The sequence below is a fragment of the Necator americanus genome, chromosome III, assembly GCF_031761385.1.
Source record: "Necator americanus strain Aroian chromosome III, whole genome shotgun sequence".
Classification (NCBI taxonomy): Eukaryota; Metazoa; Nematoda; class Chromadorea; order Rhabditida; family Ancylostomatidae; genus Necator; species Necator americanus.
Genome location: NC_087373.1, coordinates 20,108,772 through 20,122,274, shown reverse-complemented (window position 1 = coordinate 20,122,274; position 13,503 = coordinate 20,108,772). Strand labels below are relative to the sequence as shown.

At 41.3% G+C, this 13,503-nt stretch overlaps 4 protein-coding genes across 8 annotated transcripts; 1 reads left to right on the top strand and 3 right to left on the bottom strand.

Moving 5' to 3' along the window:
• Positions 1-2,606: 2,606 nt before the first annotated feature.
• On the bottom strand, positions 2,607-5,645 carry RB195_010221 (uncharacterized protein; the record flags this gene model as incomplete). 2 transcript variants are annotated; one of them, XM_064191119.1, is made up of 6 exons in its annotated part: positions 2,607-2,647; positions 2,706-2,711; positions 2,809-2,929; positions 2,990-3,046; positions 4,125-4,196; positions 5,568-5,645. In XM_064191119.1, 6 exons carry the CDS (start codon positions 5,643-5,645, stop codon positions 2,607-2,609), a joined length of 375 nt encoding a protein of 124 aa, XP_064048701.1. The 2 variants fall into 2 exon arrangements, with proteins under 2 accessions (XP_064048701.1, XP_064048702.1); XM_064191118.1 differs by lacking the exon at positions 5,568-5,645 and having other exon boundaries at positions 4,125-4,178.
• On the top strand, positions 4,363-8,187 carry RB195_010220 (uncharacterized protein; the record flags this gene model as incomplete). Of its 2 annotated transcripts, XM_064191117.1 has the most annotated exons (4): positions 4,363-4,417; positions 5,047-5,085; positions 5,150-5,219; positions 7,792-7,894. In XM_064191117.1, the coding sequence occupies 4 exons, from the start codon at positions 4,363-4,365 to the stop codon at positions 7,892-7,894; spliced, it is 267 nt and encodes an 88-aa protein (XP_064048700.1). The 2 variants fall into 2 exon arrangements, with proteins under 2 accessions (XP_064048700.1, XP_064048699.1); XM_064191116.1 differs by lacking the exons at positions 4,363-4,417; positions 5,047-5,085; positions 5,150-5,219 and adding an exon at positions 8,062-8,187 and having other exon boundaries at positions 7,857-7,961.
• Positions 8,188-10,180: 1,993 nt separating this feature from the next.
• On the bottom strand, positions 10,181-11,275 carry RB195_010219 (uncharacterized protein; the record flags this gene model as incomplete). Its single annotated transcript, XM_064191115.1, has 1 exon — positions 10,181-11,275. One exon carries the CDS (start codon positions 11,273-11,275, stop codon positions 10,181-10,183), a length of 1,095 nt encoding a protein of 364 aa, XP_064048698.1.
• Positions 10,181-12,969, bottom strand: RB195_010218 (uncharacterized protein; the record flags this gene model as incomplete). Of its 3 annotated transcripts, none has more annotated exons than XM_064191113.1 (2): positions 10,181-11,597; positions 11,656-11,837. In XM_064191113.1, 2 exons carry the CDS (start codon positions 11,835-11,837, stop codon positions 10,181-10,183), a joined length of 1,599 nt encoding a protein of 532 aa, XP_064048696.1. The 3 variants fall into 3 exon arrangements, with proteins under 3 accessions (XP_064048696.1, XP_064048697.1, XP_064048695.1); XM_064191114.1 differs by having other exon boundaries at positions 11,652-11,707; XM_064191112.1 differs by lacking the exon at positions 10,181-11,597 and having other exon boundaries at positions 11,755-12,969.
• Between the last annotated feature and the right edge of the window lie 534 nt (positions 12,970-13,503).

The following is a 13,503-nucleotide window of genomic DNA, read 5'->3' as shown; positions in this document are numbered from 1 at the left end:
CAGTAGGCAATACCTCGGTGCACTCCATATCTGAGGAGTGACGAGGGAGTAGCGACATTTCCCATGCAAGCAGGAATGGTATGGAGCACACTGATGGCAACAGAGTGGTACCGCAGAACTAGAATGTGGGTCTCTTTTAGCCTACGTATGCATGACTGCACGTGCTTTCCAAAGAAAAAGGTAAACATTTAAAACAGTAACTAATTATACACACTTGACACCCTAGACAAATGCTAATGCGTCGCGAAACTCGAATAAGGAATAACGACTACCTGTTTCCTCCGTCGTTTCAAAAGAATAAACATAAAGAAACTTGGAAAATAAGGATTGAACAACATTTCAGGGGCAAGTACGTTGCAGCTAACTCCATTTGGCTCAGGCAATTCACATGGTTCTAGATTTCTATACTTTGATTTTTCTTCTGCTCTGCTTGCATTTCTTACCGTTAGTTTGCGTTCTAACTCTGTTCTTTGTTTTTGCGACGTTCGTCTTCCATTTCTGTACCTTGAATTTCTATTGTTTCTTCGTTCTTTGTTTGGTTAGTTTTACGTTGTTTCAATGATTAATGTGCTTGGTTTCTTGTTGGGTAGTAACCGTTCCTGTTCTCTTATTTTCACTCGTTTTTGGTTTACACGTTTTTGGTTGATTTTGACTTATTTATCTTTTAATCTTGTTGTTTGATTGTTTCTCTTATTACAGTGACCGTCACCGTTCTCTTATTTTTTGTGCTATTTTTTTTTCATTTTTTGTTGGTTTTCACTTGTTTCTTTGCTCCACTTGTTCCGTTTCTGCTTTATTTATTGTTATATTTTTATTTATTGTGTATAGCTATTGTTCACTTTTTGTCTTATTTCTTCATTTCACTTCCTTGTTTTTTTCCGCTTTTGCAGTAGTACTTTTGTTTTTGAAGATTCTTCTTTTTTTGCATTCTATTTCTTCTTCCTTAGCACGGATAGTTTTATTATTTAATTTCGCCACACTTTTCTTTTCATGTTTGTTTCACTTTCGGTATTCCGTTATTTTCACTTCACCTTCATGTTTTTGTTCGTTGCCCTTTCTCAATTTCTTCTTAATTTTATACTTTTTCGTTATCTGACTACTCGGTGCGGCTATTACTGCTCTCCATTTCTCCTCTAGTTGGTTTTTTTAGGCTCCCTCTTTCATCGTACATAATAGTCATCTTCTGTCGTCATCATACTTATTATTTCATCACTGCATTATGTACATCTTTTATTAGGGTAGAAACTTTCGGAAGTGCAACTATTCCCTCACATACACCCGCACAAAAAACCCCACAAACTTTATACTTTCACATATCCTACGAAATTTTCATTCATTCTCTGGAGAACTGAACAAATATTGCCCCTTTTTTTTAGCAAGCTACAGAAACTTTATTTGCCATGTCCTCGCAATCGCATCGCATTCACTATCGCAAGCACCCACATTTATCATATAGTATTATCGCAACGAAGCCAGTCTGTGTATAAAGCCTCGTACACTTTTGGACCAGTGTACTCTGGTAAGAGATGATAGCGTAATCGAGAGATTCCACAAACGTTACGTTTGTCAGGATCTACCGCAATTATTCCATTTCGTTTCTTTAATATAATAACCTTTTCCACTTTTCGCCGCTCTGAAAAAGTCACATTATTCCAATGATGCGCAAGTCTTTCAATATTAAGATGGCTACCTTGTAAACTCTTGTAGTCGTCGGTTGAGGTTTCGCTCGACGTTGTGATATTTCAGTTCGTGGAATCAACTATCCTCTCTAACGACTCATCCATCTTTACAAATAAGTGAAGGTGTTCTATCGCCCTACTTTCAGTAGTTATACCAAGCTCATTTCCTTTCCTCATCTTGGTGTCTTTCCAGAGCTGGGACATCCAATATTCTTCTCTCCTACATTCCTGAGCATCATAATAGCATCTTGGTGACCATAGCTGATCCTACTTGAAGAATCACTTGCACGTGAACATGCGAATCGACAGGGATGCACAGAACAAATAAGTTTTAAATAAGTTTTCCTGAAACATTCTGTCACATTCCGTTGAAAAACCTCATTTTTTGGGCATTGCCGCTCACCTTCGGATCACATCAACAAGGTTCAATTTTCACTTTAATGCTAAAGGTCCTGCTTATTGCTACAGCATCAATTTTCTATCTTCCAAATTTCGAATTCGATCTTTGTTCGGTTCGTAGTCCTTTATCACTGTTATGTGTGCCTCGATGCTTTCACGGATACGAAAAGGTCGACACAAATTTAGCGCTTCAGCGTTATCTTTGGATGTAAGCACTCAGTTTTTAGTTTTCCGTGCCAAAGTTTCGCGATTTTTGTGGTGCATATACTAGTCCCTGACACTCGAAACTTGCCCTCACTGAATTGGGCTGAAAAATGATGAAATCCTTCAAAGGAAACATGTGAAGGCAACCGGGTCGTAACTTGTACTTTAGGACAATATTTCTGAATAGACTTATGAGAATAGCTTAGCTAATAGCTTATAAGACTTGTAAAAAAATGCTTATAAAAATACCGTTGTTGCGAACAATATTTACCAAATATAGACTTTTAGGAATGCAATATAGTTTATTTTGACAAACTTGAAGTGTTAATCTTCCCATCTTTTAATGATATAATCGAAGATAAATTCTGAAACAGAAAATCTTAGGTTACTTTTTCAAAATTTAAATATTCTATTAAACATTACCTTGCACTAAGTTTCTAAGTATTCTTCATCGTGTTTTGTACTCTAAAAGCATTTCTAAGGGCGATGGATTGTCATACCGTACATGACCAGAGTAACCACTAACATCGACTATGACGTCGTAAATGTACGTGACATTCAGATGGAGCATTATTTATTTCCTTTCCTGGAGGCGCCGATCTTTCTTGCCCAATCTGTTGATATTCTCTTGTCGGTGTCTGTTGCATCTGAAAGATTCGCTCTGCTCATTCTGCATGAAAACATTCTTAATATCACTCAAAAAGGACCCTAGGGCAATCCGTATATCTTTGCGTGTGCGGCTGTAGAACGTAGTTTGACATTTCCTGCAAATACCGCCACGTCATGTCTTAATGAGAATTGTTCTTGTTAGAATCCTCTTGTACAAGAAAATTTTATATCGCTACTTCAAACTCCTTAAAACGGGTGCGTGTAAAGAGGGTCCCGGCGGAATTTCGAGCATGCCCTGGTCATGCCTCGTCGGAGCAGTTAGTGATGGTGTGTGTCCTAAAGAGATTCACTTTCGTTGGCATCTAAATAGCTGACTCTGCTTACCTACCACTAGTCATACGTTGCATCACAGGCTGGGATATAATTCACTATTTAAGTTGTTTTGGAGAATCAGACACATCCACTGCAATTTTGTGATGTGAAAGATCTCAATTTTGTAATACCAGAAGCAAGAGAAATCCTCACGTGAAATATGAAATAAGGATGTATCTAATAGCTTCAAATTACGTAGACAAAATTTTTCGTTAAAACGGAACATTCCACCTTTCAAAAGTAATGGTAATGAGAATTATCGCTATCCTGGAACTCCCAAGCTTTTTGTAGCCTAATTTATACAAAAGACCTAATTCTGACTTCTTGGAACTTACAGGAAGAAAAAGAGTTCAAATTTGATAAGATTTCTAGACTTTCTGAAAGTAATATGAAGACAAACTGACTCTTCTTCTTTATTAGAACACCATACAAAATTCCGTGTACTTCCATCAAACACTATTATTCTTTGACCTATTCGGTAATTTGGACAGCTCACATCACTCTTCTTTGCATATTTCCTTGTAACTGCGCAGTTTTCTGCGTCTCTGCGGCTAGTAGAACATCTGAGACGGTTGTCTGCGTCTTCATGAATGACTGAAGCGCGACCTCGTCGAGGTATGTTCGCGTATCCGCCGGCATATGCACTGGGCACGGTATTTCTTGGAGGCACTCGCGGGAAATCCGCCGAGACCCTCTTTACCGTTTCCCCTTCAAAACTGTGAGTGGCTAACACATGTTGATCTGCAGCGTACGAATCGCATAGTGAACATTGGATAAGATCACAAAAGAATAACGAAACAGAGTCCACCATGGAAAACATGTGATTTTTCTCAAGTGAGAGTGGAAACTTTTCTTCAGCACCTCCTTTGAGGACATTCTCCACCGATTACGTCCTGAATGATCTTCCTTTAACATTGGAAGAAGACTGAAACACTGAAAAGAAATTTATAGCATTCAGAAGCGAAGCAAGTGATTTTCAGATTTCACTATCTTCTAAATTTCAATAAGTTTCAAGTCTTATTTTCGACGTTTCTGAGAAAAGATTCTAGTACTTCTTGTCGTACGAAAGTGGGCGCGTACTACTGAACCCAGTCAGTTTATGCACTCATTTTTTGCTTCGGATTCGGAATCTATACAGTGGGGGCTGTACCAAGGTAATATTTGAGGTACCAACGATATAAGTATTTTTGCAGAAAGTTGCCACAAAGGTGTAGGTGAGAAATCGATATGTTTTATGGGCTTTGTTACTTATCATGATAATTTATTGTATAATAGAAAAAGTGGCATAGCACGTATAAATGCATGTAATTAATGTATAAATGTATGTAATTTACGTAATTATGTATAAGCGACTATTGCAATGAAACTGGTGTGGTGGAGCGGAAGGTGATAGTGTTGAAAGTGATGATTTTGAAAGAAGATAGTACACTAACTGGATGGTGTTACTGTTGCGAAATCCATAGTGACAATAAGTAGACTTAAGAGATCCGTTCCTCGTCTGCTATGCGGACCTATATGCAGGGTCAAGGGTGTATTGAGAATTTCTCAACAGGGGGTCGTAAAAGTGGTGTCGGATCAGGGGGAGGGGGGAGGTCATAAGAGGAGGTCGGAAAACCAAGAAAAAAAACTAAACTAGGGGTCGGAAAATCAGAAAAAAATGCAAGGAGTAACTAGAAAAGAAATACGGGGTTGAATAAACACATATTAAGGCTTACAAAATTTAGTGTAATTTAAGTATGCGACATTCAGCAGAAAAACAGAAGTGAAAACTGCTTCTTTTCAGACGTAGTGCCGAAACTTGAAGGAGGATCAGCAGTGAATGGCATGTTTTTACCGCATATCAGAAGATATTAACAACTGAAACGTATTCTAAGGCTTTTTTTCAGGTCCCGATATTTGCGACAAAAAATGGAAGAGTTGTCTCAAAGAAGAAAAAACGTCAGTGATGCATATTCAGTACTTAAGTTCTGTTTAATATAAAATAAATGATATAGAATAAATAAATTTGTTTAATATTCGAATAAACGATTGAAGAAGACCCGCGGTTGCAGTTGAGGAAGACTATAGTAGCATAAAAAGTTAGGATAAAAAAAGGGTACACAAACCAAAAAATGATTTTTAAAAAATTTATTCGTCATAATTCTGGTGATGAAATTAGTGCGCTTTTTGAGCCAATCTTGAAGATGGACGACTTAGCAGTTTGCTCTAACTTATGCTTGATGACATCGGAGTCACTTCGGTGGCACAAACCGTGAAAAATCATAAGTCGTCGTACGTGCAAGGCGGTAAGGGAGTCCACATTACCTGAACGAAAAGGAAAGCCTTCAGAAAGGAGAAAGAAGAAGCTCGTAGTCGAAGGAAACGTACCAGTGACAGTAGCATCCTCTCTAAAAAATCAAGATTTCTATTAACAAGCCTCTCGGTTAGTTCTGAATTAGCACAAACAATTGAAATCTTGAATAAATGTGATGCATAATAAATAACGTGATAATGTTGTGATGTGATAAAATAGGAAACCAATTATTTTAAATGCAATTAACTACCTAAAAGTTTTTATTCTTTCAAAAATTGTGTGTTACTAATTTATACGAAAGAAATGAGACTAATCAGAGGTGATTTCGCATTGAGTACTAAGAGACCATAAAAGGCAATCTTCATAGCTTGCACAGTGCTTTGGCACTCTTCGTCACAGCCAATTCAATATATTGAAGATCTGCAGTTGTACGGGAACGCAGCGTCGAAAATCCGCTTAGGAACGGATGACAAACGAGATCTTCAGAAGCTAACAGAAGTGTAAGAGCACTAAGTAAAAGTAGAAGCATAGCTGCAATGAAAAGCAAGTACGCTGGCTCAAGTTGGTAAGTGTAGTGCAGACTTATTTGTGCGCGATTACAAAGACTTCGATAAGGACATCTGTCAATTGGCCATTAAATGCTCTGTTGAAATAGGGCTGATGCTGTTGACTCATCAAGATTGGATGGCTCAACAGGATACCGCGCTGTTTTTAATGTTACGGTCAGGGATCAATCCCTGCAAAAGTTTTGCTGGTTTTGCATTTAGCGTAAAAAAAATTTAGGGAGCACATTTCTCATCCTACAGTGTCGAACTTCTTACTTTCAGTCGAAAAAGCAGTTATGATGCTGCCACTGAGCGAAAAAAAAGACATCTAAAGGCGCAGTTAGGGTTAAAATTAGTACGAAGTAGGTTTCACGAGTTTCTGAATATCTACGCTCAAAGTGAATTTTATGCAATAAAGCTGGCTGCGATCTGCAGAGAGAGATTTCTATATTTCTACAAAGTTTGGTGGCTCTAGCTTTCCAAGTCTTTTTGAAACCTAGTTGAGAAAAATCCCAATTTTTGCCTCAAATTTCCGAGTTTTTCTCAACTAGCTTTTGAGAGAACCAGAACACCCACAGAGGCCAAAATTTGCAGTCAATGGTTTTCCTTGATGCTTTATCCAAATATGGAGTCGAATTTTTCAAAGGCGCTACCGTATCCTCGCAACGGGAAATAGAGCGAAATCTCAGATTTTCGGCAACGCGTCAAAATCTGTGTGACTTCAAACAAATTTCCATAACTCTGCTCATTGTTTATAAAAACGAATTCGGTTGAGGCATGTTGTAGAGGAAGATTTTTGCTATTATAATTTTTGTTTTCGCTTTTTTACAGGCAGGTTTCATCTCTAAAAAAAGCTAGTTGAGAAAAAGTTGAGAAAAATGCCAAATTTCTCAACTTTTTCCCAACTAGGTTTCAAAAAAACCAGAAGGTCTTTGTAGAAGATTTTTTAACCGTTTTATAACGCAAATCTTCCTCTACACAACGCAGCCAGCTTTATCTTCTTATTTCTCTTCGTTAGTGAGTTATTCATGTTTATTTCAAGGTAACAAAATCCGACCTGTCCAGCAGTAATTTCCAATTAAGACCTGGTTTTAATCGCTAAAATAACCTCTATATAACCGAACTCTCATCCGTTCATTTCCATTGACGATGAGTAAAATTGTTTGTTAATAGTTGGAAATAGTGTGAAAATTGTTTTAAAAGGTGTTCTCCTTCTTTTCCAGCTGTTTTTTCGTTTTGCAAAAATAATGGTTCCTGCGGGGATCGAACTTTAGATCATCTCTTTATCACTGTCAAACAGTACAATTGTGTTCCCGAATACACATTTAGAGCTCACTTATCTTTTTAAACTATATGTCTACATATACACTGACTCACTTCTAATTCTTGCAGTAACGTCTACCTCTCACTAATCCGAGCAAATATACCTGGAGGATATTTTTGGTGAGTAGCCAATGTGGAATGGGTCGCGACCTACAGGTAGCATCTTCGACAATCTGACTGCCTTCTAGTTAGTCTTTTTTTATTATCTTGACACGTCTTTTAATCTCCTCGCCTAATGATAATCATTTATTGGATCTATTCATACACTAATTTCAGTATTTACAGATGTACCAGGATATTTCCGCCCTTACTCCTGACGAGAGCTTCATGCAGTTTTAAGAATTTAACTCCGAACCAAGACCTTCAGCGGAGTGGCTGGCAAAGAAGAAAAAATTGAGAGATGTATGGTTCACATCTCAACTTCAGACGACGATGACGACGACGACGACGACGACAGCTCCACTCTCTGATCGATCCTCTACTATTCTTTTCGCAGTACTCGGATTCCTCGCTTTGATAACGATCATCGCGCTAGTGGTAAGGGTTTTTTTTTGCAAACACTTTTTTCCAGTCTATTTGTGAGCTTTTTGAAATTCGTTGCAAAATGTTTTGTGCTATTATCATTATTTCTGCTCAGACTTTGGCTGTGAAACGAAACGTTGTGAAACAGCAAAGGAAGCGTGACCGCGAAGTCCAGGAACATCAAGAACTACTCGAGCAGTCTATTCGCTCGAGGTCTTTGCTGCTCGACATAGAAAATTAAAACCATTTATTAAATTTATTATATATGTAAATTCCAATAAACATCTTTCTCTGTTGTCTTCTCACTGCACTGTTCCACATCTCCAGACGAGCTACCTGGAAGACACCTTATTACAGAAATTCTACGGAAAATCAAACACAATATTCTAACCTTGTTTAGATCCGTCCATCGAGAGGTTTAATGCTTTTCTACCTCGATTATTTTTCTTGATCTTCTTCCATCTGGCACACGTCGCGCGCAATCTTGAACATATAATTAACATGAACATATAATTTCTAGTTATTATTTATTCCATTAATATCGCCCTATTACAATATATATATTTATTTTGTTTTACTTGTAGCATTACTATTTCTTAAAATAATTTATTATTTATTTGTTATATTGTATTATTTTAATTTATTTATTAGGCGTTTATTTGTTTTTTTTTAATTCTTTTTATTATTATACCCAAATTTTGATTGCTGTATGGGCAGCTATACTGGTAGGAACGAGATGAGGGGGTCGTATTTGGGAGGGTCTGCGAGGGGTGGTCGTTTTTAGGAGGGATTTTTCCCAACTATACGCTTGACCCTGCCTATATGGCTGGCATGTAAACACGGTTGAGTTCGCTCTCACTAGTTACCTTTCCAGATGTTCCTTCGTCATATTCCTACAACATTCTCGAAATGGTTATTCATGTAGACTTTCATAAATGGCAACAAAGACAAAGAGGCTGTAACAAGTGATACTTCAAAAACACGATGTCTTCAGAGTTTTATCGACTAGAAATCCAAAAAAAAGTGCTATCTTCTGACATTCTATTGGATCCAACATTTTTATTTCCATATCTTCCTTGTGTTTGTTTCTTATTTCAATGTCCTTCGTTCTGTCTGTGATAGAAGTCGTTAATGAACGTTTCGTTTAGTACTTAATTTGTAAGTTTCTCACACTTTTAAATCCGAAGTGGCGGAGGAAATAGGCATTCGTTATTCCCTGTTTAAGTTTCTATGAACGTTAACAATGGTCCAAGGAAAGCCTCCCACAACCGGGTGTAAGTTTAGACACAAGTTAAGAGAAGCAGTCACAACACGGAGCACACATCTAGACATAACCTACATTAGTTTATAGACGTTTGGAAGCTGGGCTAGATAATAGACCCTTTTATGGCGAACTATCCAGTTGAGGTGAGGCCGAATAGCTGCGAGTGCCTAGTGTTAGCACTGCAGACCCTCATGGCTGCGAAGGGCCGGCAACATAGCAGAACTGGCAGCAAGCAAGTGCGCCGCAATGTGACCGCATGCGCAGCCCTTTAAGTAAATTTAGATAGGGTCAATGAAATCGTAACAGCTTACCTCATTTGTGATGACCGAAACGCAGCAGTACGAAATAAGGAAGCAGTATTTGAAAGAACCGTCTACCAAATAATAACATCTCCATCCAAAGGAAGAAGCGCCGAGCAGTGAAGGAGGTCTAGAAATACACCGAATATGATAAATTAAACAGTCCATGGCATTCAATGTGGTTTCGCTTCTGGTGAGGAATTCGAGTCCAAATATGAGCACAAAAAATCGGGTATTTTCGGTTTTGAGCCAATAAAACTGCTGATTGAGTTTGAGGGAGAAGCTAACAAAAAATTAAAACCATACAGGGATAAGGGAGTGAACTTTCTGCAAAATGTTATCAAATCTTTCCTTTTACCTTTTATTGAAACACACCTTTAGAATTTGCTCGTGAGTTCACACAAAATCACATTTGTACGATTAGCCCGGTGATGGTGTCGCTTTATCCAGCACGTCCAGGCGGGGTGGTCTCCTCGGCTCCAGGAGCTCGCTGCTTTGAAATTTGGCCAAACCGATCCAAAAAGATCCCTGACCAATTCAGGAACATGACATAGTATCTGAAGAGGCCTAAAGCCATCATCAGTACGAGTCCTACACTGGCTATCACAAACAGCCCTTGATTACCTTGATTACCTTGACTCCCGTTGATCTTCGAACTGGTCCAGCGGGCGCTAGTAATTCTTCCATTTGTCCCGATCGCGTGCCAGAGTAGCCCAGTGGTTTCTCCTTTCGCGTGGGACACGAAGAGCATGATATTTTTCTTTGAAGGACTTCGTGAAGAAATCTGACCATCGGGTCGGCGGTCTTCCTGTAGTGCGCTTAATATCGCGGGGAACCCAGCCGCTCACGGCTCTGGTCCAACGGTTGTCATTAAAGCGCATCACGTGTCCGGCCCACCTTATTTTACTTTCCTTGGCAAACGCGGCAGCGTCTCTAATCTTCGACCGCTGACGTAGGAGAGAACTTTGAATCCCGTTCCTCACTTGCGTGAAACGGGATACTCCTAGCATCACTCTCTCAATTGCGTGTTCAATGACGCTCACCCCATTTTCTTCCTGCTTGCGAAATGCCCAGGTTTCCGAAGCATAGGTCAAAGCAGGAAGTACGGTGGTGTTGAAGAAGTGAGCACGGAGTCGGGTGTTCCTGGTCTTCTTCACTACATTCTCGATGCTCTTGTACGCTCCCCGAGCCGCTCGTCTCCTCCTGCCCAGCTCGGGGGTCAAGTCGTTCATCATGTTCAGTTCCCGACCCAGATAAACGTAGCTGGTGCATTCGGATATGTTCGTTCCGTTGAGCGTGAATGGGGCATCCGAGACCCATCCGTTCCGCATGAACATCGTCTTTTGTAGATTCAGCTGAAGACCGATGCATCCACATGTTTCGTCGAATTCGGTCAGCATTCGTTCCGCTTGGCTGATGCTAGGTGTTATCAGTACGATGTCATCAGCAAAGCGCAAATGGTGTAGCTGCCGACCATCAACCTTCACTCCCATGTTGTCCCATTCCAACTTTCGCATTGGGTTCTCGAGGGTGGCTGTGAATATTTTGGGTGAAATTGTATCACCCTGTCGGACCCTCCTCTTCACGTCAATGATGATGTTCTTGTAGAATGGCGAAATTCCGGTCGTGAAGTTACTGTACAACTCTCGAAGTACCTTTATGTACTGAGTAGGGACGCCTTGGTTGTCCAAGGCTTCCACGACCGCTTCCGTCTCAACTGAGTCGAAAGCCTTCTTTAAGTCGATGAAGGTGAGACAGAGCGGCATCTTGTACTCTCGTGATACCTCGATGAGTTTCGAAACAGTGTGAATGTGGTCAATCGTGCTGAATCCTTTTCGAAACCCTGCTTGCTCGCATGGCTGTCCTTCATCCAGGACTTTTTCAATCCTATTAAGGATCACTCTTGTAAAGAGCTTGTAGATGACGGACAGTAGGCAGATTGGACGATAGTTGCCGATGTCATGTGGATCTCCCTTTTTATACAACAACACGGTCTTGCTGGTCTTCCACTGTTTAGGAACCTTGCATTCCGACAGGTAACGTGTAAAGAGCCTCGCCAGAGGTGTTGATGAGTACTGGCGGAAGGCTCTTCAGGTGTTCTGGTCTTATTCTGTCGGGACCGGGTGCCGTACGATTTCTTACCGACATGATAGCATGTCGTATTTCGGACGGGAGAACCTCTGGAATGACTTGTCCATCTTCCCTCAGATGGTGAGGAGGCAAGTGGACATGGCTGTCGAAGAGATCAGAGTAGAAGTCGTAGATGATTTTCTGCATCCCCCTTCTCGATGCAATGGCTGTTCCCTTTGGGTTCCGGAGAGCAGTCATCCTCGTCTTGCGACTGGCGAAGTCTCGACGGGTATAGCGGATGCTTTTCCTCTGCAACTTCAGCCAGCACTTCTGCTCTTCTCTCTTTAAGGTCTTCCTTTATCGCCTCTCTGCAAAGCCTTGCGAGCTCGGACGTGAGTTCTTGGTTCCCTGCGGCTCGTGCTGCTCCACGCTGGCGTATCAACTCAAGAGTTTGAAGAGACAGGCGTCTCTTGGTCGTTTTAAAACTCTCAGCCTTCTTCGCACAGTCGTGAAGGTGTTCAACAAGCCGGTCATATTCCTCGTCGATGTTGTTCATTGCGGAATCTTCCCAAAAGCCGGCTAACGTAGCGAAGAGATCCCAGTTGATGATAGTCCTGGGATTTCTCCCTCTGAACTTGGCGGCTTTCTCTGCTCTTCTTGTGAAGGAAAATCTTCCTCGGAGGAGGCGATGGTCCGATCCCGTATAGAACTTTGGTACAACAGCGACGTCCGTCAGGCAGAACCTTTTATTGACAATGATGTGGTCTATTTCATTACGGTACCCTCCACCGGGTGACTCCCACGTCCAGCGTAGAGAGGAGGGCTTCTGGAATTGCGAGTTCCCATGGATGGTCTTAGTCATCATGATGAACTCGGAGAGCCTCTCCCCCTGGTCATTCCATTGTAGGCCGTGGGTCCCGATGTGAAGTTCCTCCGGCGTTCTTCTTAAGCCAACTTTGGCGTTGAAATCGCCAATTATGACGTTGTAGAAGGCATGATCTTCTCGGTAGAACTTCTCCAGGTCCATATAGAAAGCTTCGACTTCTTCTTCTTCGTAGCTTGATGTTGGAGCGCAAGCGGCGAAGATAGTCAAAGCTGGTGTTGGACCACATCTTCTCATCCGCAGACGTCCGATTCGGGTCGTAAGTTGTTCGAAAGAGTCGATGTTCTTTGCCGTTCTCGTGTTGACGAGGACGCCAACTCCACCAACACCTCTACTGTCGCATGTTCCTAAGAACAGTTCTTCTCCAGTCTCATATACGGCGTTGAGACGTCGTCTCGTCTCCGTCAGTCCGATGACGTCGTACTTGATCTTCTTGGCTTGCATCATCAGATCTTCGAAAGCCGCTTCCGATGCAAGCGTACGTGCGTTATAAGTACAGATCGCCATCCTAGCCCTTTTCCGTTTCGGTACCTACATGACTCCTGCAACCCCGTCCCACCTGGCGCTACCGTAACAGGCTTTTCTATGGAATCAGGAGACTCTTTTCTATTACTGTGTTTTGCATAAAATTTTAAAACCCACGAGCAGGTTGCAAGCCTCTAGTCCCATGAGTTTCTGGGAGAACTTTCGTTCTCCCGGAGTGGATATGTGGAGCTTATTTGTTGGAGGCGACTCCAAACCGCCTCCCTTGCACCTCCCAGTCACTTGATTGCAGGCTTTTGGCCGGACTGACGTGCGGGATACAAGGATGTCATGAGTCAGTTCTGGCTCAGCAGAAACAGGGAGTCCATCCCCTAAATCCACCTGCGTCTCTGAGCAAGCACAAGGTCGCTTTTGGTCCGCGATTAGCCCCCTATCCGCCACCCGGGGACGCGCCACGTAGCCTCGCGACTAACCGGCTGTGATCCCTCTAGTGAGGGAGATCCGTGGAGGCAGCCCTTAACCGCGTAAAAACATGTAGGCTAAACCATTTCAGTACCT